The 27,653-nt window shown below is 49.8% G+C and overlaps 1 protein-coding gene across 7 annotated transcripts in view; it reads left to right on the forward strand.

Moving 5' to 3' along the window:
• Positions 1-27,653, forward strand: part of ACSL6 (acyl-CoA synthetase long chain family member 6) — a 60,971-nt gene that overhangs the window by 13,503 nt on the left and 19,815 nt on the right. For 3 of the 7 annotated variants that reach the window (XM_010338991.2, XM_010339003.2, XM_074381703.1), the window contains exons 2-15: positions 3,739-3,959; positions 7,020-7,134; positions 7,812-7,876; positions 8,457-8,558; positions 9,037-9,136; positions 9,687-9,865; positions 10,994-11,026; positions 12,391-12,442; positions 21,030-21,103; positions 22,743-22,820; positions 24,300-24,434; positions 24,824-24,958; positions 26,026-26,121; positions 27,169-27,241. In XM_010338991.2, the coding sequence (XP_010337293.1) occupies positions 3,739-3,959; positions 7,020-7,134; positions 7,812-7,876; positions 8,457-8,558; positions 9,037-9,136; positions 9,687-9,865; positions 10,994-11,026; positions 12,391-12,442; positions 21,030-21,103; positions 22,743-22,820; positions 24,300-24,434; positions 24,824-24,958; positions 26,026-26,121; positions 27,169-27,241 (1,458 nt within the window). Of the gene's footprint in view, positions 1-3,361; positions 3,658-3,738; positions 3,960-7,019; positions 7,135-7,811; positions 7,877-8,456; positions 8,559-9,036; positions 9,137-9,686; positions 9,866-10,993; positions 11,027-12,390; positions 12,443-21,029; positions 21,104-22,742; positions 22,821-22,877; positions 22,956-24,299; positions 24,435-24,823; positions 24,959-26,025; positions 26,122-27,168; positions 27,242-27,653 lie in introns of those variants that run through there. The other 4 variants (XM_010339011.2, XM_074381699.1, XM_074381687.1 and 1 more) reach the window with 4 other exon arrangements.

Here is a 27,653-nt window from a genome sequence, read left to right on the forward strand (position 1 = left end):
CAAGCCCTACCCTAGGTCAACAGAGAGGTATGGAGGTCAGAGGAGGCCCAGGCCCTGTGAAATAATGAGATGAGACCAGACTCTAAGGCCTAGGCTGTGCCCTCCCCATGCCAAAGTCTTGGTGGCTTGGGCTGGCTCTGAGGCCCATGTCCTCAGGGGACCTGGACTCGTAGCACTGCCCTGCAGTGGCTCCCAGGTATGAAGGGAACCTCAGGGTAAATGCAAGCAGTTCTGACTGTCTGAGAAGGGCCGTGAGCCTGAAAGAATGAGACCCTTTAGTTGTTCCCCATCAGGAGGGGCACAGGCCCAGCCTCAAGGCCAGAGGAGCTGCCACTGCTGCAATAACCTCCTTTGGGGTGGGCACCTAAGTAGAAGTTATGAGGAGGAGTGGGCAGCCAAGCCCTTTGTGCACTGCCCTCCATCACCCCAAGTAGGAGGAGAAGGACTCAGCCAGGAGAAATGGTAGGTTCTTAATGTGAGGCCAGGAGGAAGCCCACTCATGTGCATGGTGAATACAAGCAAATGACTGGCCTGACTGGCTGGTCCCCTCATACAGGCTCTGGTGGCCCTGCACTTCCCCCACCCCCTGAATCTGGGCCTGGATTCTTCCAAGCAGCGGGAGCTGGTTATCTGTGGGTTCAGTGCCAATGCAAAGGAAAGGATGGATTGTGGGAATGGGTCCAGTGTTGCAGGGGCTGGGGTGGCCATACCACACGAGGGCCTGGCATTGAGACTTGAGTCCAGGCTGTACTTGTTTACTGTGTGCCTCGCTTACTGAACAAGGTGGCTTCTGCAGTGGAGTCTCTATGGTCCCACCTGAGGGAGTACCTGCGGCTGTTGTGAGGGTCAAACAATGCACTGTGTAAGAAAGGGCTCCCCAGGCATCAGGAATTCGTGAAGTTTAGGCCAAGTTCCCCTTTTCCTCCCACTGAGGACCATGATAATGTGACTACTGAAAGCTCAACATGTCCAAGAGGCCAGCCTCACAGACTTGCAGCACTGATCTTTGTACGAGATTCTGTGGGCTCAGTGCTTTATTTTCTGCACAGAATATTCTGTTCCCTAAGTGTCCCATGTGCTCATTCAACTCCAGCCTTTGTATATTTGCTTTCCTCTGCCGGGCCACCCTTTTGTCTTTATCTTTCATTATCAGCATCAATATCACTTCCTGCCAGAAGCCTGCCCTGGCTCCCTTGTACCTGAGTCAGGCAGCTTTTCTGGCTCCCCATGTCTGATCACAGCACTGTCCATTTCCTCATGTGTCCTCCCCATGGGGAGGACAGGCCCAACTATGAGCTAGATGAGAACAGGGACTGTGTGAGGGTCTGCCAGATGGGTGGAAAGACAGATGGATGACTTGGCTAATCTGGGCTGTGCTCTATAAAAACTCTAGCTTTACACTGAATGCTACAATATGCAAAGCTTAGAGTCTGTGAGCAACTGCCAAGGACCAGGGACTGGTGGTAATGAGGTATCCTTCCAGGGTTCCCTTTACAACTTTTAGGGTATACAGCTGAGCCCTCATGCTAGGCATGAGTTTCTTGATCCTTGGCTCCTCAGATTGAGTCAGTTCAGCTCCTTTAAAAAAAAAAAGTCAATCAGCTCAGAGCCTACCCTAAGAGTTGGTGAGCATGTCTGGATTTTCTACTAAGTAGTGAGTCATTTGTCTGATAGGCCTGGTTGTGATTTTATCTTCCCATCTGCAGCTTAGGGAAGTAAATGTCCCAAGGAGGCCAGCTGGCCACCTACCCTGAGTTCTCTCCAGAGTGATTTTCCCTGGTGAATCCACTGTGGCCCCTAGCTTGGCCTCTGCTTTATTATGCAGAAGCTTAATTGGTTAGATATGCTAGGAGTGGGTTGTTCCTCCAGGATGGCCTCATAACTGACCCAGCTCAAGGAAGCTGCTGCTAAAACTGGATTTCCAGCTCAGGAGCTCAGTGAGAATGCTGCACTTAGCTGGAGGCTCACCCAGATCCTGTGGGTGGCTGATGAATGTTCCAGGACTCAGCCTGCTATGCCATCTGCAGAGCATAAACTTGTTCTGTGAGACCACAGTGCCCAGACCCAATCGCCTCTGCCCGGTGCTTGGACCAGGTTTGCCCTGACCCCTTTTTATGTGTCCTGGTCTGAGCAGTCCTCTTGGTCTGGCAAGCACATTCCTTAGTCACCTCTTCAGTCTTCTGAGTATGCCAGATGCAGTGCAAGGGGCTTTATATGTGTGAATTACACTGCCCTCATTTTAAAGATGGGGAGGGAAGTGGAAATTCAGAGAGGAAGGATAGGCTTTACTTTGTATGGCGCGTAGTGAAGGAGAAGGGATTTTAACTGAGGGGTTTTTTTTCTCTGTCTCTTCAATGACTTTGCACATCACTGACTTCATCTCTGGTGTCTGTGATGTTATGGTTTGTCAGAAATGCCATTTATTGGGATTTCAGCAGATCTCTCCTCCCTCAGGGGTCAAGCAATTGTTTGGCTCATATCCCATGGCTGCCGAGTAGCTGCTATTACATTCTCCTTGTTTCCCTTCTTGGAAGCACAGCCATGCTTCCAGAGGCCAAGGGCCTGTGAGGAGGGTGCCTGTGGATGGTGCAGGGCAGCCTCGAGCCCACCCTGCCATCACTGGGCTGGCAGACCTGTAGGTACCTCTAGCCTTAGGTCCTACTAGGCAGTGACACATGAGGGGGTCCCAGTTTGGATGCCAGCACCCATCACCTGGCCCACCCTTGATACTTTCCTCAGTTTCGGACAAGATGCAGACCCCTGAGCCAAGCTGGCTGTGTATTTGCTCTGCCAACACTTCCTCACTTAGTGACCGAGAGGACGATGCAGGAGGCCCCTGGAGCCTGCTTCTCTTTCAACCAGTCAATTCACCAGTGCTTCTCACAAAGACCTTCCCTCTGTCTACCCAGGGCATCTACCATGTCTCCCTGATAGGCCCACTGTACTCACTTGGGCTGTAGTGGGTGGGGTGGCTGCCATCTGTGACATGGCAGGAGGTATTGGTCCCCTTGGGAGTGCACATAGAGGACTCCACCGAGCCATTTCTCTCTGAGCCGTGGTTTCTTTCTCTTCCTACCAGTTTAACACCTGCTCTCCTCTGCCACCTGCCTTGCTTCTGAACACTTGCTCATGGGATCAGGGAGTTATGGTGGGGCCAGCTGTCCTCATGGTACTCGGTCAGGGACAGTGCAGAGCCATAGTGCTCATACAGTCAGATAGGGCTTCACCTTCACATCATGAGGGCTGGAGTATCTGTCAGGGCTGGTCTGTGGGCTCTGCCCTTCCCTTCTCTCTCCCTCAGGGTCAGGGCCTGGGGTTGGGAGATTAGAGGTAGAGTGGGAGGAGCCTGCATTCCTCCACCCCTGAGCACTGTGCTGAGCACTTCTGCTGCCCTTCCCTCTTCTCCACACCCCAGGAGCAAAGATAAGTAAAATACTACGATAGCAGTCACACAGGAGAACAGAGCACCCAGGCCCTGAGGTCCAGGAGGCGTCATTCCCAGAGCTACCAGAGCAGTAGCCCTGGAAAATATGGAAGGAGCTGTCAACCGTGGCCCAGGGCCTGAGCATGTGGTTCTCAGGAAAACTGGGCAGGATGTCTGACTGTCAGGTGTGACCGCAGAAGGCTTAGGCCTCTTCCTGGGAAAAGCCCTTCTAGGTAGCCAGATATCAAGTCCCAGGAACCCTTCCTTACCTGCCCTTTAGGTCTCTTGCCTCATCTGCCTCTTGTTTTCAACAGAGTTTGTCCTCTCACTTCTGGAGAAGATGCAGACACAGGAGATCCTGAGGATTCTGCGGCTGCCTGAGCTAGGCGACTTGGGCCAGTTTTTCCGCAGCCTCTCGGCCACCACCCTTGTGAGTATGGGTGCCCTGGCCGCCATCCTCGCCTACTGGTTCACTCACCGGCCAAAGGCTTTGCAGCCACCATGCAACCTCCTGATGCAGTCAGAAGAAGTAGAGGTAAGTAGGGTAGGAGCCATTCTGCTATGGAAAGTAGGGGCAGAGGACAGGTATCTTGGAAGTAGAAGCCAGACTTGCGGCTTCTTTGACCTTACATGGCCCAGAGAAGCTCTATCTCCCCTGGCAGTCAGCCACCTAGCTCTGCCGAAGTCTTGGGCAGGGTCTCCTATCAGGCACTCCTTCTGCCTGTCCCAGGAACTGCCTCTGGGCAGAGCCTGACCTGGGCCTTGCACTGGGCCTTTGTTTTGCCTGCTTCCCCGGGTAGAAGGCCTTGGCTCATTGGTGTTGCAGTAGGAAACCTAAGCAGGTTCTTGAGGAGCCACCTGGTAGATTTCCTTCCAAACGCTCCTGGTCTGGTGTTGGGATCCAGAATTCAGCCCACTCCCTGGCCCTGCTCTCCTTGAGCATGTGGATTCACACATGGTGCCACCAAGGGGAAGGTGATACAGGGTTTAGTATACAGGGGTGTTCTAGGCTAAGCCTGGAAGGACTGGTGAGGTGTGTTTCCTTATTAAGCTTTTGGAATTTATTTTTGCCTTTTAAAAATTTGCTTTTTCTCCTCTTTATTTGGAATAGATAATGTATTCACATAGTCCAAAAGAAACAAAAGGAATGTGCTGAAAAGCTTCTGTCTTCTTGCCTGCTCTCCCGGTTCTCTTCCCTTGAGGCAACCTGCTAATGCCCCGTCCTGGCCATGAGCAGATGTGTAGAGATGCTCCCCACCTCTAACTCATACCTACCACATACCCTGTTGTGCATCTTGCCGTTTGCTCTTGACAGCGCACCTTGGCGATCATAAGCAAAACAGCCCTATAGGAAAGGTAGGGGCTGGGATCTTGAGGGCATTTTCCCAGCAGAATTGTATGTACAAAGGTGCAGGTGTGTGCTGCAGCACATGGGGGCTTTGTGTGGGGAGCTGGGCAGTAGAGAGGGGCTGGCCAAGTGCTGCTGAAAATGGCCTTTGGTGAATGGCAGGCTTGGATTTGAAGCCTAGCTGTGCCTCTGTGTTGTATGGTCCCAGGCAGTTTCTTAACTCTCTGAGCCTCAGGGCCCTCAGCTGTAAAGTGGGTAATAAAAAGAGCACCTGCTTTCTAAGATGTAGTGCCATGACCCAGATAAGTCACTAAGGATGGTTGTTTTTGGGTTAAGCTTGTGATTATAATGCATCTGGAGAGGTCAGCAAGGACAGAGCCCTGTGAACTGTGCAGGGACCTGCAGGGGGAACAGTATGGAGCTATTTGGGATTTTCAGTAGGGAGAGACATGGCCAGTTTATGCTGTAGAAGCGTGGGTATGGTGGGGCAAGCATAAGAAGGCAGCTTCAGGTATCTGAGTTGGAGGTGACAGTGGTCTGGATGGTCTCAGAATGGTGAGAGGGATGACCCTGGCTCATGTGCAGGGGCCACTGAGTGAGTCACATTGCTGAACTAGATGACAGGGACATGGATTGAAGCTAATCCCTCCCTTCCTGGAATGACTGAGCCTTCCCTTGCCTCATCCCCCAGGAGCTCAGAAAGCCAAAGTGACTGCAGTGGAGTAGACAAAGGAGACAGTGGTAGGAAATGAGGTGGGAGAGGTAAGAGGGGCCCAGATCAGACAAGACCTGGCAGCATTGACTGTGCATACTGTGTGGTGAGAAACAATTCACACCATGTCACTCCCCCTAGCCTAAAACCCTCTCCTGGCTCCCCATTACCCTCAGCCTTAAGTCCAGATTCTTTGCCTTGATCTGCAGCCTCTCTGGCCTCCTCCCACACCACTGCCACCTGGAGCTCCATGAACTGCCTATAATTCCCCAAACACACCTGTGCCTCCTGCCAGGGCGTTTACATGTGCTGCTGCCTATGCCCAGGTTGCTGCTCCCGCCTTCTCACTCTGCCTGGCAACCCCCATGCATCCTTCGAATCCCAGTTTGGCTGCTGCTCGGTAACACACGTGCCCAGTTGTTGAGCCTCTGCTGTCTCTGGCAGACAGTCTCTCCTTGTACCGTATCTGTTGCCTAGGTGCCAACTGGGTCTGATTAGATGTGTCCCAGCTTCTCTTGCAGGTCTTCGGTGGGCTTGGTCCTCAAAAGCAGTGGCCAAGCAGAGCTTTCCACTCCAAAACAGTTGAGAGCTGCCTGTGGTTTTGAGTTTGGTTGTTTGCTTTCTGGTTCTCACAGACATTTTTTCCTTAGACCTGATGTTCCAAGAGGTGGCAGGCTCTGGGCCAACCCAGCTCAAATAGTGCTCGAAGAAGAGGTGGAGCTATAATAACTGGAGAGTCTGGGTTTGGGCACTGTGGGGAAGGGTGGCAGGGTGGAAGGGGAGGGGGCAGGAGAAGCCTGGCTCCTCGCCCTGCTCACCAGCACAGAGGAGGTCTGCCGCCTTCCTACTCTGCACCTGCACCACTTTGGGCCCAGGAATTTCCTGCCTGCCTCTCCTCCCCCATTGCACGTGGACATCATTCAACCTGTCCTCCCTCCCTAACCTCCTAGGCCTCTGTGCCTGGGACAGAACCTTCAGCACAGTCCTCTAACTCAAATTATTATATGAATGATGGGTGGTAGCCTTCTTAGCTAACACCACACCCAAATGATCCTTAACCCGGGGCATAGCAGCAGGTGATGGGATAGGGGATACCTTTGTAGGTTGTTCCTAATGCCAAGGGATTGCCTGAACTTAGCCCATACTCCTCACAGTGTTGCATGAGTGAGCCACAGGTGTGTATGAACAGTAACTGAAAACTTGGGACATTATGTATATGCTGACCTGGTGTGTGAATGCTGTGTGTGTGTGTGTGTGTGTGTGTGTGTGTGTGTATGGTTTGTATGTGGGGACACTGGTATACCCGGCCTACATGCATGAGCCAACTATGTTGAAGTGTGGCTATGTGCAGGTTGAGTGTGTACAGTCCAGGTGTGTGTAGTCCATGTGTATGAGGGCACACAAAACATGCTACAGTGCTAACTGTGTGCACGGGTTGTACATGCGAGCTGTGTATAGCTTTGTGCATGCTGGGGCCCTCTCCTGGCTCCCCTACTTGCCTCAGCCAACTTCTCTGGCCCATGCTTGGCTTCTAGGACAGTGGCGGGGCACGGCGATCTGTGATTGGGTCTGGCCCTCAGCTACTTACCCACTACTATGATGATGCTCGGACCATGTACCAGGTGTTCCGCCGTGGGCTTAGCATCTCAGGTAAGAAGGGATATGGGGGTGTGGAGGGGCTGTGTGGCATGGGTTGAGTGGGTGCGAGGGTGGGTATGCAAACATGATACCAGGGACATAGCAGGTGAGCTGTCCCCAGGTTCAGTGGAGAGAAGCTACTCCTGGCCTTCCTCCCACCAGTCAGAGAAGCAGCATTATATGGCCAAAGGTCTGACTGGGTCAGCTTTGTTCTACCCCTTGGGGCAGCTTGATGTTAGGCCATCTTTTGGCCCATGCTCTTGGTGAGTCTTGAGCTGCCAGGCCACTGGCTGGCATGGTTCCAAACCTGAACCTCTGAGATGTCTAGGTGCTCTCAGGGTAAGAGGCAAAGAGAGGCAGCCTACCACCTCCTCCCAGTGGCCCTCAGGTGTCTGTATCCTTTGGGTCTGCAATAAAGATCACCACACAAGTTGTGGTGGGGACTGGGCACTGCATCCTTCCCCATTTCCAGACCTCCCTGATCCCTGAGGTGATGCCACACTTGTGTGCTTTAGGCCCTCCTGGGCTTCAGCAGATTAGGCAGGAAGCTGGCAGTGCAGGAGGGCAGTTCACTTGGCCCATGGACACACTACTGTATGGGATGTCCATCCAGGTTCCTGATGGGTGGATGCAGGTGGCACACCCACCTTGACCCCTCCCTGGCACAAGGCTTTCTTATCTTTCTGCAGGGAATGGGCCCTGTCTTGGTTTCAGGAAGCCCAAGCAGCCTTACCAGTGGCTGTCCTACCAGGAGGTGAGTGATAGAGGACAGACCCTACCGTGATAGGTCTGGCACTCAGGGCGGGTAGGGAGGGATGTGGGCCCCTGCTAGGTCTCAGAGGGTCATTTTTTATTTTCCTGGCCTGTCTGCCAAACTCCTGGCAACAGCCTTGAAACACTTCCAGCATCCTGGATTGGGAGTCAGGGAGGACCCGCAGACCTATAAGAATCCCAGCTGGGTGTGGTGGCTCATGCCTATAATCCCAGCACTTTGGGAGGCCAAGGCAAGTGGATTGCCTTAGCTCAAGAGTTTGAAACCAGCTTGGGCAATATGGTGAAACCCCCCATCTCTACCAAAGTACAAAAAAATTATCCGGGTGTGGCAGCATGTACCTGTAATCCAAGCTCCTCAGGGGGCTGAGACAGGAAAATTGCTTGAACCCAGGAGGTGGAGGTTGTAGTGAGCAGAGATCGCACCACTACACTCCAGCCTGGGCAACAGAGCAAGATTTTGTCTCAAAGAAAAAAATAAAATAAAATAATCCCTCCTGGGGATCTCCTTCCCCTGTTGAAGAGTCCTTGCTTTCCTATCACTTCCCCACATCTGTGTGCAGGTGGCCGACAGGGCTGAATTTCTGGGGTCCGGACTTCTCCAGCACAATTGTAAAGCATGCACAGATCAGTTTATTGGTGTTTTTGCACAAAATCGGCCAGAGGTGAGCATCTACCTTAACTGGTTTTAGAGGGATTAGTAAGGTAGGGGTGGGCTACCATGAAATAGTCCTGCTTCCACTGTTTGTAGGGCCCAGGACGAAAGAAAAAACAGAGACGCTTGGGCTATGCCATCCCCTCTCTTCCCAACCCCATTCTGCCCCTCATCAGTACTGACCACCCCAGCCAAGCTCTATCTACACCCCCACCCAGCTCTACAAACAGCTGCCCCTTGGGCCAATGGGAGATTAGAAGGCTATCCTGCCCTTAGGCCCAGGTGATCAGGGTCCCTGTCCTTAGGCCCAGGTGAACAGGGTCCCTGCTCTAAGCCCTATGCCTGTGGCAAGGACTCCACAGGCCATGGAACTGTGCTTGGGACAGTTTGGACTTGAAATCCAGAAGTTACAGAACTTCCTGGGACAGGCCTGATCCAGAAGGCTGTAGGTGAGCAGGTACAACCCATTAACTTGTGTGTCTCCATAGTGGATCATTGCGGAGCTGGCCTGCTACACATATTCCATGGTGGTGGTCCCACTCTATGACACCCTGGGCCCTGGGGCAATCCGCTACATCATCAATACAGGTAAGCCCACTGCCACCCCATCCAGCCACTGGCAGCTGGCCCCCAGCCTCCAGCTTCTCAGGTTATGCTGATTGTCTGACACTTGTAAGAGGCACTTTGCTCTCAGAAAATGCTAGGGGCTTACACTGTGGCCCCTGAGTTGGCTTCCTGAGTCAAGCTGTTCCCAGTCAGACTTCACCTGAAGGTGAGCCACAGGGCTCAGCTACCAAGAAGGAGCCTCTGCAGCAGCCTCCACACAGGGTACAACCTCTGAAGTTCATGACAGCTTGGCACAGATGCAGGGGGGTGGTAAATATCTCAAGACCTGGGATGATGGGGCAGAGCCTGGAGCAAAGGGGAGCATGGAATCTGCTTGAGAAGGTTCCCTGGCCTTCTGCCCTTGGTTCTGCCCAAGACCCATGGCACATTTATCTGTACACAAGGCCTGTCTTACGTATTTATTTACACACAAGTTGTGGGCACGCAGCCCATGGAATTGCTGCCTGGCACATGCTGCCTGCAGTCATGGCCTGGGCCCACATGGCCTGACTTTCCCTGATGGCCCCTGCAGCGGACATCAGCACTGTGATTGTGGACAAACCTCAGAAGGCTGTGCTTCTGCTAGAGCATGTGGAGAGGAAGGAGACTCCAGGCCTCAAGCTGATCATCCTCATGGATCCGTTCGAAGAAACCCTGAAAGAGAGAGGGCAGAAGTGCGGGGTGGTCATTAAGTCCATGCAGGCTGTGGAGGTGAGGGTCTGCTTCTGGGCTGTTTGCTAGGCCACTGCTGGCTGGTCACTGAGTCAGAACTTTGGTTATCTGTCCCTTTCATGTCCTAGGGTGGTGGTTTTGGGCCCTTAGGGTGTATCAGTGTCTAGATAGGGCAGGGTTTGCAAGGGCTGGTGGTGGTGGTGGGGTTGGTGCCCACAGGCATCCTCTAGGAAATAGGTGCTGTGGCTGGATAACTAGCCTCACTCTAGGTGCTGACTGGTGGACCGTGGTACCAGCTTACCCCAGAGGTACTCACATGGCCTCCGGAGCGTCCTCATTTTCAGCTAGCCCCAGCCTGTCTTTGTCTGAGGACTGCAGATATAAGTCCAGGAGTCTGGGAGAGGTTCTTGGAAATGTGATCTAAACCCCCAGCAGCCAAAAGTGATTTTTCTGTGTCTGGCCTCCCCAGAGACATCAGGTTGATGGCAGCTTGTGGTCCGCTGGGATGACGCAGGACATCCTGGCTGCCAAGGCCTCAGTAGCAGCTGATCCCCCACTATGCCCTACTGGATCTAGGCCCTGAGCCCTCCTTCTCCTCCTGCCTCCCTGCATGCTCCCCGCTGTACTGGTGATGTCTGTGCATTGTACCTTTCCCTGGCACTGGCAGCTGACCTACACTGGCAGCCCCCGCCTGCCCCGCCTGCACTGACTGCTCAGCCAGAAACCTAGTCCACCCAGCTGCTTCATCCTGAGCATGTGCCCAGCCATGCCAAGGGCACCTTAAGCCCAGCATGGTCACACCCGGAGTGCCATTGTACAGTTGGCATGCACACTATGCTTAGCCTCTCCCTGGGGTTCAGGCTCCCTGTCTTTAATATGTGGGGTGGCCTAGAACCTCTAGTCACCCTCCCTCTCTCCCAGGAGCCTCAGGCCTAGACGTCTGTCTGAGAAGAGGCCACTGAAGTCATGTCTGCCATGACCACCTCAGTGGCCTCTTTGGTATCTTAAATTCTGGGCTGGGTGCAGGAGTGAGGCCTACTGAGCTTTTTATTCTGGTGTGTGTGTGTGTGTGTGTGTGTGTGTGTGTGTGTGTGTGTGTGAGAGAGAGAGAGAGAGAGAGAGAGAGAGAAATTTTGAGCATTTAAAAATAGCATTTTCTTCTTTCAGGACTGTGGCCAAGAGAATCACCATGTTCCTGTGGTAAGCTAATCCACCTGCAGGTCTTTACTGAGCAAGATGATGTGCAGGGCTTGTCCTTAGAGTCCCTGACTGTGTACAGACCAGCACCTCTGTGTTAATAAGCAACTCCCGTGTGCAAGTCAGGAAATGCTCACTTGGGTGTCCAGGACTTCTGTGGGCTGAAGGCCCAGGGAAGGACCTGGAACAGGAGTCAGGTATTTGGGAGGGAGAGAAAAGAGCTGCCAATCCTAGCCACCCTTGATTCTTCAGGTAACTTCTTTGGGAAGTCTTATTTTCTCTCTATGAATATGGTGAACTCTTTAGAAGATGTGGTAGACAGAAGCAGTAATAGAACCAGAAATAGACTCTCAGGGCAAATGGCCTGTGGCATCTGCTGTCTTTGTTCATCTTTGCTTTGTGAACTTTTCTGTGCATCATTCCCATGTGATACTTTCTGGGGTTGAGCTACAGTGAGGACCACTGCCTCTGGGATGGGCCATGTGGGGGTTTTCAACTTTCTAAAAGGCATCTGACCTCCTGGCCCCCCTCCAGCTTAGTCCTTCCCTCTCCCTTCACACAGGCCTGCTCAGGTCACCGCCTGCTTCCCAGGGTGCTGCATGGGTAGCCCCTGGTGTTTGTCCACCTCCCACACATCAGGCCTCAGCCTTAGAGAACTGCTCTCCCATCCCTGAGCACCCTTTGTCTCTTGTGCCTCTGTGCCTGTGCCCAGGCTGGTTCTTCTCCCGAAAACACCCACCCTCACTTCATCTGGAGAAATCCTGCTTGCTCTTCCATCTCAACTCAACTGTCACCTCCTCTGGGAAGCCATCCTCTACTTGCAAGCAGACTTGGTGGGTTCCTCCAGGTGACCCCAGACTGTGTGCCCAGTGGCAGGGCAAGGGCTGGTGCAGAACAGCCTTGGTGACACAGTGGGCAGCTCAGTGTCCAAGCCACAAATGCTCCCAAGCCTAATCCCAGATACTTGGAAGAAAATGGGAAGGAAGTAGGGAGGGAACTGGGTCACATCCCCTAGAAAGGTCAGAGCTTTGATAGAGGCTGAGATGTGGCCACTGAAGCCCAATCTGACCTAGCAGAATTCAGCCCAGGCTTAATTTGGGGAGGCAGTGGGACCAGATGTGAGGTTGGTGGGACAGAGCAGTGTTCACACCCCAGTTAGGTTTCCTCAGCTTCTTTTTCTTTTTCCTGAGTCCTCTCCTGCCCACCTTCCTGAGCGCAGCATACAGGGGCATGCATGCATGCCCAATACATGCCCACACCCACATACAGCACACATAGGGGCCTGGCTGGAGGGAGAGACCAGGCATCTGGAGCCCTGGCTGGCCACACTGGGTCTCCCTAACACACTCCTCTTCTCACCCCTGCAGCCCCCGCAGCCTGATGACCTCTCCATTGTGTGTTTTACAAGTGGCACAACAGGTAAGCAGAGGCATGCAGATTTCCAGCCACGACTACCTGCACCCTTCCCTGGTGGCCTAGCAAGTGACTGCTGGAGTCTTTGATGCCCTGTTTGAAATGGGCTGAGCCTTGTCTGATGTCTGGCTCCAGACATTGGGTTTCTCCTGCACCTCCCAGTGCCCAGCATAGGAGTGGCCAGGTGCAGGTGGACAGTGTGAATTGGGAGATCCAGGATGAGGGCTTGGCACCACCCAGAGTTGAGTCAGGAGAGTCATGGGCAGCTGGATCATGTGCTGGGGTCATTTTTCTCACTGGGGTCATTTTTCTCTGGGAAACAGCTCTTACTCCCTTGCTTTCTGCCCCTGCCTGGCCTTTGTGTCGGGGACTGGGGAAAGAGTATGAGGTTTGGCGTCTGAGAGCCTCGGTTTGAGTCCCACCTCCACTGCTTGCTGGGGGACTGCCAGTCATTTAACTTCTCTGCCACCCGTGTCCCCAATTTCTCATCTGCCATGAGGATGGCCAAAGGTGCCAAGTGGGAGATGGGACAGTGTGTGAAAGGGCAGTGCAGATGCTCTGCAGGCTGGGGCTGGTGTCCTGTGAGCAAGGCTGTCAGGCAGAGGACACAAGCAGAAATTACACCCTCTGTGCTTGGAGTTGACAGAGGAGCACACATATCAGCAGTGACAGGAATAATCAAAGAAGACTTCCTAAAGGAGGCAGAATGCACAAGAGGACACAGCACAGGCACAAACCTCTGCATTTCTATAGCACATTGTCCACCTTCTCTCTGCACCACTGGGGCCTCAGCGCAGCCTATGAAGTGAGCAGGATTGTCACCAAGCCTGCTCCAAGGGGACATCACCAGCAAGTGGAAGCACCAGGATTTATGCCCTGCTCTTGTAATTCCAAGGCCAGTGCCCTTCCCAGTGCTGCCTTTTCATCTCATTTGATGACGTGAATGTGACTTGCCTTTCCCTGAATGGGCAGGAAGTCTCCAGCCTTCTTTTTCGAGGATTGGCCCATCTTGATGACAACTCTCGGTGGCAGTGAACTGGGGCTCTGCCTTACACAGATGCAGCCTCTAAAACATTTGGCAGACCTGTGACCAACCTTACAAGCAGGATTATTCATGTCAGCAGGTCATGATAAACAAGCTTTATTGAATAGAGATAGATTTTTACCATTAACTCACATGGGTTCAAGGACTTCCACTATACTAAACTCTGTCAGAAAAGTAACAACACAGCCCTTCCTCTCCAGAAGCTGACATCCAGAGCCAACCAAGAATTTAAAAATGCACCTTCAGGTTTATGTTGCTTTTTAAATAGCATTTTCCAGTGTCTTTTTGTCTTGAGGTTTTTGTTTGTTTTTTTAAGGCCATATATGCTCCTTATTGCAGGAACTAAATGCTGCTGCTATAGTGCTAAAGCAGGCAGAAAATAAGTAAACACAAGGGTGGGTGTCTTGAGTTTTACCATGTGAATTTCTGGTGACATGGTTTTGGAGAGAAGGTCGCTGCTATGGCCTTACCTTTAGACCTGCCTTCAAAGTGTGCCTTCAGGCTTTTAACAGGTCACTTGGCCACAGACATTGCCCTTGGATCTGGAAAAGAACTTCATGATGCAGAAGTGTTCTGTTCCCTGGCTGGGGAAGGCAGATATCATGTCCAGTGCTTTTCCAGACTGTAGAAAGCTGAGCCGTCCTGCTCAAGCTCTGTGTGATGGAAGCAGAATATATGGGGCTTGAAACACAGGCTGTGATTTACTTTCCCAGACCTCCCACTCCAAAGCTATGGCTGGTGCCTGGGCAGAGCTGGGGGAGGGAGCAGAGCCCTGGCCTGGTATCACCCCGCCTGGCTGTGCACTTGGATTTCCTTAGCTTTAGGCTAAGCCTGTGCTGTGCCTCTTGTGCTCATTCTCTTGTCGAGCACATCAGCCTTTTGTGTCTTCAGCATCACAGCCCAGATACAGCTTCCCTTAAATGTAAGCTGAATGTCCTGGCTCCCAGCCTTATCAAGGGCCATGTTCTTTTCTTGGGGAAAGATGGAAAATATGATCTGATCCTGACATTTGACCTGTGATTCTGGTGGAATCATTCTGGACAGATTTCTTTCTTGGCATGCGGTAGAAAGATCTGTGGTGATCCCTAGAATAAGTCAAGGTTTTGAAGCCTCTCTTCAGGCCAAAAAGGCCTGGGAGGAGGTGAGCTTGTGGTCTCTGTGTACCCGGTGACGGCTGAGGGGTGGACATGTGGTTTGCTGTTCCTTTCAAAATAACTGTTAGCTGGACTGGAATCTGAACCCACTCCCACCTCTGAAAAAAAGATAATACGTGGGTATAACACAGCCCAGTTTGGGAACTTGGGTCCCTTGAATCATAGGATGTTTTATCCTTGTGAGTTCATGTACCTTATCTTCCCAGCGAAGTAAATACTGTGGTCTCTTAAAACATACTCTTCCAGTCTATGTGCTTTTAGCACTCTTTTTCTAATTCATCTGTATTCATTCATTCAGCTCATTTTTGTGAGTACCCACTATGCATCAGACCCAGCGTTAGGGGCTGAGGGCAGAGGGATGGAGAAAACATAAGTCTGCACCTATGAGCTCCCAGCTCATATCATCAGGCAGTTACAATGCAACGTGGTCACTGCCTTGAGGTCTGCATGCCTGGTGCATGGGGTACCCAGCCACCGAGAGGTCAGTACAGCAGGACAGAAAGGATTCCTGGAGGAAGTCAGTCTAAGCAGAGTCCTGAAGGATCAGTAGCTGAAGAAGCCAGGGAAGGGCATTCCCAGCAAAGGAAAGAGCATGTCCGGAGACCTGGTGGCAGCACAGAACACGCTGCTTTGAGGGAGTGTTGAGAGGAAAAGAGAGGGCCTGGGGCAGGGCCTGAGGGCATGAGCATGAGGGAGATGATGGGACAGGAGTTCCCAAAAGAGACCAGGTAGGAGTGGCTGGATAGGCTAGAGGAGAACAGGATCTGTCAGCATCATCTGTGGTTAAGTTGTAACTGGAGGATGTCGCCAGGAAATGACCTGCTGTTGCTCTTGACAAAGGCTGGTCCTGGGGCATGGAGTGGAGAGGCTGGTTGCTGTGGACTGAGGAGTGAATGGGAAGTAAAGATGTCAATTCAGTCCAAGCATGTGTGCGTTTCTTTCAGGAAGCTTGGCTGTGCAACCAAAAGGCATGCTCCATCATGGTCATGGCAACACTGTTTGTAATAGTCAAAACCTGGAAACAACTCAAATGCTTATTTGTTTACAACAGAACATTATGCCACAATGTTGAGCAAAAGAAACCAGGCACAAAAGATTGTATGATTTCTTTCATATAAAATTATAAAACATGATAAACTACCCTGTGGTTTTACAAATCAGGATAGGGGATGCCTTCTGGGATAATAACACCCTGAAAGGGTTATAAGGAAGCCTCTGGGATGCTGGTGATGTTCTTGATCTGGGTGCTGGCTGTACAGCCAAGTTCACTTTGGAAAACTCCATTGAGCTTTATGCTTATTTGGGTACTTTTCCATGTGTGTTATACCTGAAGAGAAAGTTGGTGTTGTTTTTTTTATAGTTGACTGTGAAGGTATGGCAGAGAGCAAGACTGACAGGTGGAGGGGCCCAGGACTTTGGGGGAGGTTTTTGCTCTTGTGGAAATGTTTCTTATGGCTGAGAACGGACCACTAGAGACAGAGGAAAGGAAGAGGATGCTCAAGCAGCAGAGACCCCGAAGCTTTGGTGTGAGTTGGGGAGAGAGGAGGCCTCGAAGCACCAGGGAGGAGACGACTCTGCTAGGAAGGAAGGGGTAAGAGTGGAGTCTGGGAGGCCAGGAAGATGCAGAATCCTCTGATGGCTTCTGCCTCTTCTGTGCAGTGGGAGTCAGGGTGCTGGCTGAGGGTGAGAGGAGTCTAAAGGGGGCATGTGTGACAGTTTCTGAGAAGAGAGCCCCTCTGGGACAGAGGCTCTGAACCTCAGGGGCTGCGTTGTAGAGGGAGTAGAAGGTTGGCAGCTGGATTGGCTTGGTGCAGTTTTCAGGATGGGATCTTGGGGGAGGCCCAAGGGCTGAAGCACTTGACAGGAGAATGACTGAAGCAAGGGACACAGGAGTCAGCATGGGAGGGAAGGGCCACATGTCTGGAGTCATACGACAGAGGCTCAAAGCATGGGGGAGCTGGCTGGATCAATTCTAAGCACTGGCTGTGGGGCTGGGAGGCTGAGGGGGTGGAGGCCATTCAAATTGGGGCATCCCTTCTGTTCTAACTGAGGATGCCCATGAAAGCCCCACAGGCATCTGCAGTCATTTGGCTGAGCACGTAAATGTCCATAAGCACCAGAACTGTGGCTACTCAGAGGTAGGCTTTCTGGGGAAAATGTTCACCATGACCTGTTGGTTTTGTGCTGTTTGGTTCAAGACTTGTATGACTGTAGACACAAAATTAGGTCTTAGCACTCCTGCTGTACAGCTTTAGAATTACTTGACCTCTGTTTTTTGTGGTTTTTTTTTTTTTTTTGAGACAGACTCTCCCTTTGTCGCCCAGGCTGGAGTACAGTGGCATGATCTTGGCTCACTGCAACCTCTGTTCCCCAGTTCAAGCGATTCTCCTGCCTCAGCCTCCCAAGTAGCAGGGATTACAAGTGCCTGCCACTGCGCCCAGCTAATTTTTGTATTTTTAGTAGAGATGGGATTTCACCATGTTGGCCAGGCTGGTCTTGAACTCCTGACCTTGTGATCTGCCCACCTCGGCCTTCCAAAGTGCTGGGATTACAGGCGTGAGTCACCACGCCCAGCCTCCATAACCTCTCTTAAGCTTGTTTTCTTGGCTATTAGATGAATACATTTAACTTACTGCTTAGGGTTGTTTCAAGAAATAACTGAGTTCCCATGGATGAAATGCCCAGCATAGTGCCACATTAGTGAGTGCTGAGTACTTGACTACTATCATAGTTATTATTTCTATTCATACTGGTCCTCAAGTCTTGATTTTTGAAAAATGGGTGGCTATGGGATTGATGAAAGTAAGACTCAGACCTAAAGATGTGAGAGCCTTTATCAGGAAGATGAACACTACCTGCGTTATGAAACTTCCAGGGAATTTCAATCACTGGTAACTATTATAACCCACCTTTGACTGTTTAAAGCAGAAATAAGCAGCCAGAAGCTCCCAGCTGTGTAGCCCAGAACTGTCCCCAAACCCGTTTCCACCCCTGCAAGAGAAACCTTGAGCTCAACTTCATCCACAGCTATTCTCACTTGGAGCCAACATCCAACCAGGGCAGATCGTCATCCAGGAAAATGCCTTTCTAAATATTAGCCATGGGAGGCCTGCCTAGGAACACTGACCAAAGCCAAAATGTCATTGGCAGAATCTAAAACTTGGAGAGTTTTTCTTCAGTGGCTGGAGAGACAATTAAATACAAGAATGGTCAGCTTATGAGTGGACGATGGGAAATAGACAGTAGGTCTCATACTGCTGAGACATTGGCAGCCTAGGTAGCCAGCATCTCTTACTGACATTGCACCAGAAAAGGAGAAAACCAGGGAAAATTCTGCAATTCAATTCTGCAACCTTTCAGTCTTCCCCCAGAATTTGTTGCCAACATTCACTTCTCCTTCTTCCTTCGGGACCACATGTAGAGATGACTTAAAGAAATAATTTGGGCATGTCTGGGAATGTTTTAAAATTCTATAGGCCATTAGACATGTATAAAATGGCATTCATATCCACAAGAAAACCAACAGACATGAACTTTTCTCATCATGTTGGAGAAGGAAAGGGCTTATCTAACCAAGTGGAATTGAATAACTACTGCTGTTGTATGTGTTTTGGCTTGAACTGAATGGAGGGTTTAGAATTGTTTTTTTTTTTTTTTAATCAATGAAGACAGCTTTCTCTTGAGAGTCTTACGCCATTCACTTTGAGTTCTATCAAGGATGAACAAGTCAGCCAAACTTGCAAATCCAAAGCTCTGTAGCACGGGACTCTATTTCATAACATCTCTGATTTCATACCTAGTGTTTGGGAGAGATTCCTTAGAAACTTCCAGAACCTGAGAATCAATGGGAAGAAATTGCCAGGTGACACTTGGAATACTCTGTGGGCCCAGGTACTCTGTGGGATTTGTATATAAGGGACAACTTGGAAATTTCCTGGGTTTGAGGAAAGATGTTAGGATGAAAGAAGGATAGGCAGAGATAAAATTAGACCCTGTGGCACTTTTTCTTTTCAAAAAGAAGATATGTTGATGGTTATTGATTAGAGAAATGTAACTTTTAAAATCATGTCATAATCTTCTGTGTCCCTAGAATCACCTCTGTGATTTGCAATATGGGTAGAAGTGCCAGAGTGCAGGTTAAAAATCTCATCCACCATACATTGCAGTTAAACAGATGTGTCCGTCTCCTGAACTCAAAGATTGGGCCATGCCTGATGCTCTTATCTCTGACAAATGGGTCACCAGTAAGTTGAACAAGTAGGCCTCCTGGGATATAATTATGAGAGCAACTTTACTTTTGTCTCCATTCGTGCCTTTAAATTTGCGCTGTGGTGGTAATCTTTTTTCTGCTCCTGGATAAAAATGCAGGCATCTCTTGCTTTTTCTGGTCACTCTCAGGTAATAAAAAGCCTCATGGACATTGCAAGTCACAAACATAGTATTAATTCAGAATAACAAAAAAGGAATCAGTACACTTCACTGAGACTCCTCCCTCTCCCCAGTGAGGGCTGGCTGCAGGCTTGGTAAGGAGGGCACGGTCTTCCTCTTTTCTGTTCTCTGATGTTTCTCCTTCTCCCCCAGCTTGCTAACAGTGGTTTCTGCCCTCTCTTACCAGGTTTGCAGTGGGGTAGGAGGATAAATAAATGGAATATGAAAGTTGGAAGATGGTGTTGGGCAAACGTCTAAAACTCCCTCTGCTTGATGGCTGCCTTCATGAGCTCTCTTGATTTAGGCGGTGCCCTTCCTTGAGTTGTCTGCTGTCTGCTCCACTTCAGCTTCTGCCTGTCGTGTACACTTGATTGCTTCCGCTGATGGGCGATGGTCCTTTTGCCCTGGCAAACTGGTCTTGTGGATAAGATTTCCTGCACCCCATCATTCCTACCACTGCTCTCTGAGACTGATGTTCCTTCTGCAGACTCCATATCCAGACTCCCTGGGATTAATTTTTTTTTTTTTTTTTTTTTGACAGCCACAGTCTTAATTCACCTTTCTCATTGGGTCTCCCAGCTGCAGGGAGCACAATCAGGCTCTTCAAGTGATCCCACTAAGGGCTGAGTTAGCTTGGGTATTAGGTTGGAATTGGGAAAGAGGACCCTTCGTTCCTCCCCTTTTGATGGGCTATAGGACTCTGTGTAGCTGTCTCTAAAGAAAAATTCATTCTCTCTCTCTGTCTCTCTCTCTCTCTCTCTCTCTCTCTCTCTCTCTCTCTCTCTCTCTGTCTCCCGCTACCTTCTCATTGAGGCAAATTTTACATAGCATAATATCTACCATTTTTAAGTGAGTAATTCAAGGGCATTGAGTACAACACACTTAGTCTCTACTCAGCCCTTTTATTGCCTCATTCAGGGTGAGGGTTGCAAAGTTAACATGTTGGATTATTTGATGTTTCCTGGGTAAATTCTGAATGTAGTCTGGCCCCTCACTTGCCAGTTTTCCGGCTATTGTATCTGCTGCCTCCGTGGAAACGTCTAATTCAACATCTTTGGCTGCCTCAGTGGAAACTAACATCTTTCGTGCCTGGATTATATCTTTAGATCTTATAGAAGCCTATGAGGTGGGCGTTACTGTCCCTATCTTACAGGTAAGGAAACAGGAAAAATGACTTGCCAGTGTTACGCTGGCCATGAGTGGCAAGGCTAGGACTTGAGCCCTGTCAGATCTGTCTGGCAGGAACTTTGGGGTTGTATCCATCCCAACAGGAAATGGTAGCCACGCTGACCTTCCTTCCCAGCCTGCTGTGCCTGGGATCCCTAGCAGCCTCTGCCATCTGAGTCATCCTAGCAGTCCCTGGCTTTCTTAAGGGCCTGGAGAACCAGGTCTCACGAGCAGTAGTGAAATGTTATATAAAAATAAAGCAAGAATATCTGTGTCCCAGCTCTGCCAAGGAGCAGGCAGGAAGGGCTGCCCAGCCCTCTGGACCTCCAGCCTGGCCTGAACCTGGGGCCTTTCCAGGTGCCAAATGCAGCAGAGAAGTCCTCTGCCATCAGAGTTGGCTGCTAGACTCAGGAGACCAGCCCCACTCAAGCCCAGGGAGCAGTACAGAGCCCTTGCTGCATGTAAGGGAACTGAGGGCCGAGAACCTGTGCTCCTGAAGGGAGATGGTAAAGGATATGGTGCAGACCACAAGCAGTTGACCCCACAAACTTTGAGACACCCCATCTGTGCAGCCATGTCACCTGCCTCCTGGTCCCACACTGCTGGGAGCCTAATGGTGGGCTATGTCTATAGGATGACGGTCCTTGAAGCAGCATTCATGTGTCTAAAGGTAGCTGAAGACAAAGGCCAGAGGCTTGGGTGGGCATCCTGGGTGTCTGGGACTGCCATCTTGGACACTGTTCTCAAGAAGTGGCCCTTGAGTTTCCAACTAATTTGGCTTCTTGCTTTCTTTTTATAGGGAACCCAAAAGGTGCGATGCTCACCCATGGGAACGTGGTGGCTGATTTCTCAGGCTTTCTGAAAGTGACAGAGGTGAATAAAGTAGAATTACTGTTGCAGGTGTCTCTTGAGGACAGTCTCAAGCCTCGGAGGATTTTTTTTTATTTGTTTTTGTTTTCCTGATATAATCTGGGCTGCCAGTCACAGTCAAGAGTTTCTGTTCTCATTGGAGCGACCTCACTTTTACCATCATTTTTAACTCCTAATACGGAAATGATCCAGACTTGACAAATATCCAGTTGATTTTTGGGAGCACTAAGATCCCAGAAAGAAAAGCGTGCAAATCTATTTTTCATTTCTAACTTCAGAAATTGATATACCTATGGTTTTGTGTGTACCTTTATTTAGAAAGTAATCCTTAATAACTTATTTTTCGAATAGGTCAGGGTTTAATTCAGTCATTTTGTGTTTAAGGACTACTAGAGTCTGAGAAACAACGGCAACTGCTAATTTATAAGGCTGTACTTAAAGGTAAATCCAATATCAAAAAAGCTTTAATATCTTTTCCTGACCAAAGTGTGTTAGCATTTTATAACCGGCTAACAAAGGAGGACTTTTCCCACAAGGGGTGAGTATGTCCTGTAGTTTCCTTCAGTATAAAGGAATGCGTCTTTTCAAAAAAGTTAGGCTTTTTCTCCACTGTGGAGAAAATCACTCTCCATGTTCATGGGAGATGATATTATGGAGCGTGTGCCCCAGACACTTACATATTTTAATAGAAAACTGTGAGAGACAGTTGGTGGCTGAGCCCAGATCAGGAGCCAGGATTTTCCCAAACTGGCCCAAAAGCCATCACAGGAGCAGGAAGGCCTCTGCAAAGGGGTGGAGAGCAGGGAAGTCCAGCAGAGGAGAGCGCCTGTGGGCACAGCTCACCCAGAGCCCAAGCCTTGTGCGGGGCTCCCCTGGCTGGAGTAGCCCCTGTCCCTAGGGTCTGTGAGACAACTGTGAGATGTGGCCTGGGCCGTCCCTTTGCTGACAGGGTGCAGCAGGGCTCTGTCAGCATTCCCCTTTAAGGCCCTGGTTCCAGGGATGGCTTGTGAGCCCAGGTTCAGTCACTGTTTGGGTTTGGCCTTGTCTCCTCCTCTGGCTGCGGTTCGTACTCCGCCACAGGTGCATAGACTTAGGAGTCTCTGGGCCCCTTTCTCTGCAAGGACTAGAAAGTGCTGACTAGCCAAGCTTTTCTGAATCCCTGCCCAGGTGGCCTGGGGAGCCTGGGGAAATGGGGTGTGGGGCAGGTCCTGCAGATGTTGGGAGGCAGGGGAGAGAGCCGGGCTGGTGGGCTGGTGCCCACTGACTGCAAGTGAGAGGCAGGCCCTCCGAGAGGAGACTTCCCTGCGGAGCCCGCTCTGCTGGTTTCTGTGTGCTTCATTTGGCTCTTTGCTTCTGCAGATAACCTAGACCCACTGGCGCTGCGACCTAACACTCCGCTTCCTATGCTGCCCTGTCTCTCTGTCTCTCCTTTCTGCACCTTCGCTTCCCTCTCTCTCTCCCACTCTCCCTTACTTCTTCTCCCTTTCATCTCACCCCTCTCTCTGTCCTCACTGCCCCCATTCCCCTCCCCCTCTTCCTGTTTGCTCTCCAGGACCATTTTCTCTTTATTGTTTTATGATTCTCTTGTCGTCTTTCTGTCAGTGTTTCTTTCCTTTCTGTCTCCCATGCCCGTCACCTGCAGAAAGTGATCTTTCCGAGACAGGACGATGTGCTCATCTCCTTCCTGCCTCTGGCTCACATGTTTGAGAGAGTAATCCAGGTAAGACGCCCACCTGACTGACCGGGCCTTGCCTGGGTTCCTTCTTTTTTCTTACAGAGTCAGTGGGCTCCCACTTGTGCGGATGTGCACATTTCCTATTTGCCTTTAGCACACATGTTTGAGCGAATGGTGCAGGTAAGGCCCTGGCATCAGGGAGGCACAGTCTGTGCCTAGAACCCATAACCCTAGCAGGTGTCACTTGACACTAGTGACATGAAGTAGTACCAAACTGCCCTGTCCTCGGAAGATACCACAGGGGTCAGAGGGCTCAGAGGACCTTAGCCACCCAGCTTGTCCCTCCTGGGAGCATTGTTCCAGGGAAGCCCCTAGGCCTGCCCTGCCTTACCCATGGACACACTCAGCTGAGAGAGATCCCAGCTGATAGCATCTTCTCAGAGAGCACTGCAAGTTTGCAGAAGTGATTTACCATTCAAGCTCTGTGCAGTACAGCTCCATTTATGGCCAAAAAACTTATATTCCATAACTTTCACAATTTACAAACTCCTAAAAGAGAAAACAAAAGAGTAAAGTCAGGGAATGAAACTGGCTTGGCTCTTCAGGCTGCAGATGGGGACTGGTCTTAGGTTGGCCCTGAGACAGGCCTTGTGGAAGTACAGAGGGAGTGGGAGGAGAAATCCATATGTGATTATAGAGGCAAGGAATTCTCCATGTATGTATCACTCAAGGGACCAGCCTATGAATAAATTGTGTCTTCTAGGCCTTTCCCATTTTGCCTTGGGGAGGTCTTATATAATAGTGCAGGTAAGGCTCTAGCATCTGGAAAGCATGCTTTCTAGCTTTCTGTACCTGGATTCAATGCCAACAATTACTGTAAATTAGTTTTGTAACCCTGGGCAAGTCATGTTACCTCTCTGAGCTTTGTGTTCCTCACCTGTAGGGATACCACTTCCCTTATAGGGTTGCTATAAGCCAGAAAGAAAGGAGCATATATAAGGCCCCTTGTGTACTTCTATTCCCATTAGGAACTAGCCAAGGGCTTCCCCTTGGCCTCCCACTAAATAGCACCCACAGCCAACTTCAGCAGCATCTTCAGTATTCACAGGGTCTACACACCTTCCCAGAATTCCCTGGGGAAACCCAAGGACTCTAAGACCTGGAACAGACCCATTAATAGGCTGTAGTACATCTCAGAGACCTGAGTCCCCAGGGAGTCCCATGTCCAGGGTTTAGGAGTAGGTGAGGGGGCAGACACCAGTGAGAATGGCTGCTTTGGCATCTACCAGAGGCTCAGGATTCCATCCCTTCTCCTGGTCATCTCCCTGAGCCTGAGTGGGAGTTAGTGGGAGGTGGGGGTTGGGTCACCTCAGATTTCATCCTTCAGTGTCTCATGGCAGCAGCCAGAGCTGGGTCAGGGGGTCATGGGTGCCCTCCATGTAGAGCAGCACTTTGGACAGCTTTGGACTATAGCCAGGAGTGACCACCCTAAGGGATTCCTCCCTTCCTGTCCTCTTCTTCCAGTCTGTCGTCTATTGCCATGGAGGGCGCGTTGGCTTCTTCCAGGGAGACATCCGCCTCCTCTCAGATGACATGAAGGCTCTATGCCCCACCATCTTCCCTGTGGTGCCACGACTGCTGAACCGGATGTACGACAAGGTGAGTTCTGCAGGGAGTCTCCAGTGGGGCTGAGGGGCTCCGTATTTGCTTGTTTGGACAGGGTCTGGAGCCCCAGGCAGGCTTTTAATGCCTCTGCTGCTAGGTCCTGGAACTTGCCTCCTCTCTTGTAATTCCTGACTCTTTCTCATTCTTCCTTCTCCTGTTTTCTTCCTATTCTTCAAAAACCCCTGTGGGGGAGACCTTCATAGCATGCCTGTCAGGTAAGGCAGTGTTAACCTTCAGCTCAAGATCACACATTCAGTGACCTTCTGCAGGAGCAAAAGGGAACACGGCTTCTCTGCTGGCCAGTCTGGGCCTAATTCCTGGGGGATATGTCTAGAAGTAAGACATTCAGGCCCTGATAGCTACTTCCAACTTGTGTTCCTCAGATCTTCAGCCAGGCAAACACACCATTAAAACGCTGGCTCCTGGAGTTTGCAGCAAAGCGTAAGCAAGCCGAGGTCCGGAGTGGGATCATCAGGAATGATAGTATCTGGGATGAACTCTTCTTTAATAAGATTCAGGTAAAAAAATGAACAAGTGATTATCGATGATACCTAAGTATCCAAATGGGTGACCTTATAGGAGAACTGGAGAAATTCATCCCAGTGCCCTGTAATTGTGTGAAATAATTCATTTGCTCATGAAATCAAAGCTTAAGCTACAATTGAAGTGTTAAACTTAGACATTTTTTATTTTTGGAGATGTGTTACATTTGAGATGAGCAAGAAGAAAACGTACTCTGGATAGTAGATCCCTTGATCTCCACAGGCAACAGGGTGGCTTTGCCCTTGGGTAGTCAGGTCAGTGTGCCGCTGAGAAGCTCCTGGGCCCTACAGGTTCTCTTGCCCCTCCCTGTAATGCTGGCCATGGTGGCTTTCCAGCAGCCTGGTTCTAGCCAAATGGTTCAAAATCTTTTTCTTTCCTGGGTTCTGTTCCTTTAACGTCTCCCACAGCAGGCCAATCTTGAATTACTCATTTCTGTACCTCTACAAAAGTTTTCAAGCTCTGCATTACCCAAGGAATCTGTAGTTAATTAGTAGCATTATTCATTTTTTTCTTTAGTTATGAAAATTAATATTTAAAATATCTTGGCTCAACTTACATAAACAAAGTATTTCAAGTATTCTTTGTCCTTAGCAGTACATAGTAAATAAAGCATGGTATTGATTTATACATGAAAAAAGGCAATGCCATTATAATGGAAATAGGAATAAGTTATCGTAGGTAATTGTTTTGGATTCTTGTCAATCAATGATGGGAGGATGAGGGAGCAGCTGTGTGTTTTAAGGAAGGGAAAAGAACCAATATTATAGAATGCCATCCAGACTAATGGTACTTACCTCGAAAGGCATAAAAGAATTGGTCATATGGTGGATAGAGTTGCAGAGCTAATGATTGCGTTTATCATTAGGAAGGGGAAGGAATTTCCTCAGGCCGTGTGTTATATAGCCTCAGGCCTTCTTTCTGATCCCAGCCCTAACATCCAAGTAGGACCCAATTGTTGGATGTTGACCTTGGATGAGGCCCGGGTGGGCTGGACACCATCTCAGACATCACAAACTTCAACAGCTCTTCTCTCTTCCCACAGGCCAGTCTTGGTGGGTGTGTGCGGATGATTGTTACTGGAGCAGCCCCAGCATCACCAACAGTTCTGGGATTTCTCCGGGCAGCTCTAGGGTGCCAGGTATTGTCATTGTGTGTCCTTCCTTAGGAACAGCAGGACATACATTAGGGCAGGAAAACTACCATACCCTCTACTGTTCAGAGAAAGAGCCTGGGGGCAAGATTTTTGTGAGACAAAACTCCTTCCTCTGAGGAGGAAAAAACTTAGAGTCAGTGAACGTCAGGATGGCATTACCACATTCTGGAAAGCCCAGGTTTATCCACTCTGGGAAATTCTTTTATCTGGACCTTTGAAAGTTTTTCTCAAAGGGCAAAGGGATCAGACAAACCACAGACAGATCATCAATGTGCTAGAGAATGTATACCACACCTATACTGCATCCCTGCCTTCTCCAGCCTGCAAAATATCTCGCAACCCAGAAAAGGAGAACAAGGGAGAAAGCCCATTTAAGTGATATTTGATCCAATATATTTTGTCATCTGTCAACATTTATTTCTTTATTTTCCATTCAACTCGTATTTATTAAGTTCCTACATAGTAGGGTATTATAACATGGTTGTGGCTGACTGATTTTAAGTAAAGTAGACCCATCTTTTTCATAATTGTGCATGCTTCAATTTTTCTGCTTTAGAAGCCTTAAGCTTTATTCACTGCACTCGTATTCCACACCAGCATGGCCTGACCCCTTGTAAAGGCAGACACTCTTATGTGGTGTATTCATGCAAACAGGTGGGGTTCTGGAGGGGAATAGCTTATGGAGCCAAAATAAAACATAGAGTAGATTTTAAGATGTTTATTTTGTATTATCTAGATGAAAACTAGATCCAGTGGTTGAAAATAGGGCAGAAATCTTTACCCTAAACTATATAACCTCATCTACTAAGTGTCTGTGATAAAAGTAGCACTTCTTCCAAGCGAATGTGGCTGTGCTTATTGTGTGTGTTCAGCTTCACCTGGAGTTGTCTACCTCCAGAGCATTTCCTTCCCTCCACCATCCTGATCACGAAGCAGTCAGATGCTCATTGGGAGGTTAGCTGGCTGAAAGGGTGGCTAGTCAGCTCTTGGAAGGTGTGTGCCCACAGTGTGACTTCTGTGTTTTGCTTGAAGGTTTATGAAGGTTATGGCCAAACTGAGTGCACAGCTGGATGTACCTTCACCACGCCTGGGGACTGGACCTCAGGTAGGATGGGCTATGGGATATGGGACTGGCTCACAAGCCACTGTGGAGCAAAAGCAGCTCACTCTAAAACTCCCTCATGGAAAGGAAATTAGCATGGGTACTTAGGAAAAAAGCAAAGGAAATAGAAGATAAACATTAATGGTGGTTATGTCTGTGTTGTGGTGTTGTGACTCTGTAAACATGGTTGAGGTTTTTCCCTTTTTTATTCATCCTTAGCATACTGGAAGAATCTGGTCTAAATTTGGTAAGTAATCCATGGGCTACCCACTACAGGCCTGCTTCCCATTGGCTCTGAAGGATGCATCGCCTCAAAATGAGGATGTGGATGAGAGCTGTTCCTTTTTGAGATTGCCACTGCCTTCGAGACATTGATATCACAGGAGAACGTAGTTCCTGAAGGGCTTCTAAAATG

The sequence above is a fragment of the Saimiri boliviensis genome, chromosome 1, assembly GCF_048565385.1.
Source record: "Saimiri boliviensis isolate mSaiBol1 chromosome 1, mSaiBol1.pri, whole genome shotgun sequence".
NCBI lineage: Eukaryota > Metazoa > Chordata > Mammalia > Primates > Cebidae > Saimiri > Saimiri boliviensis.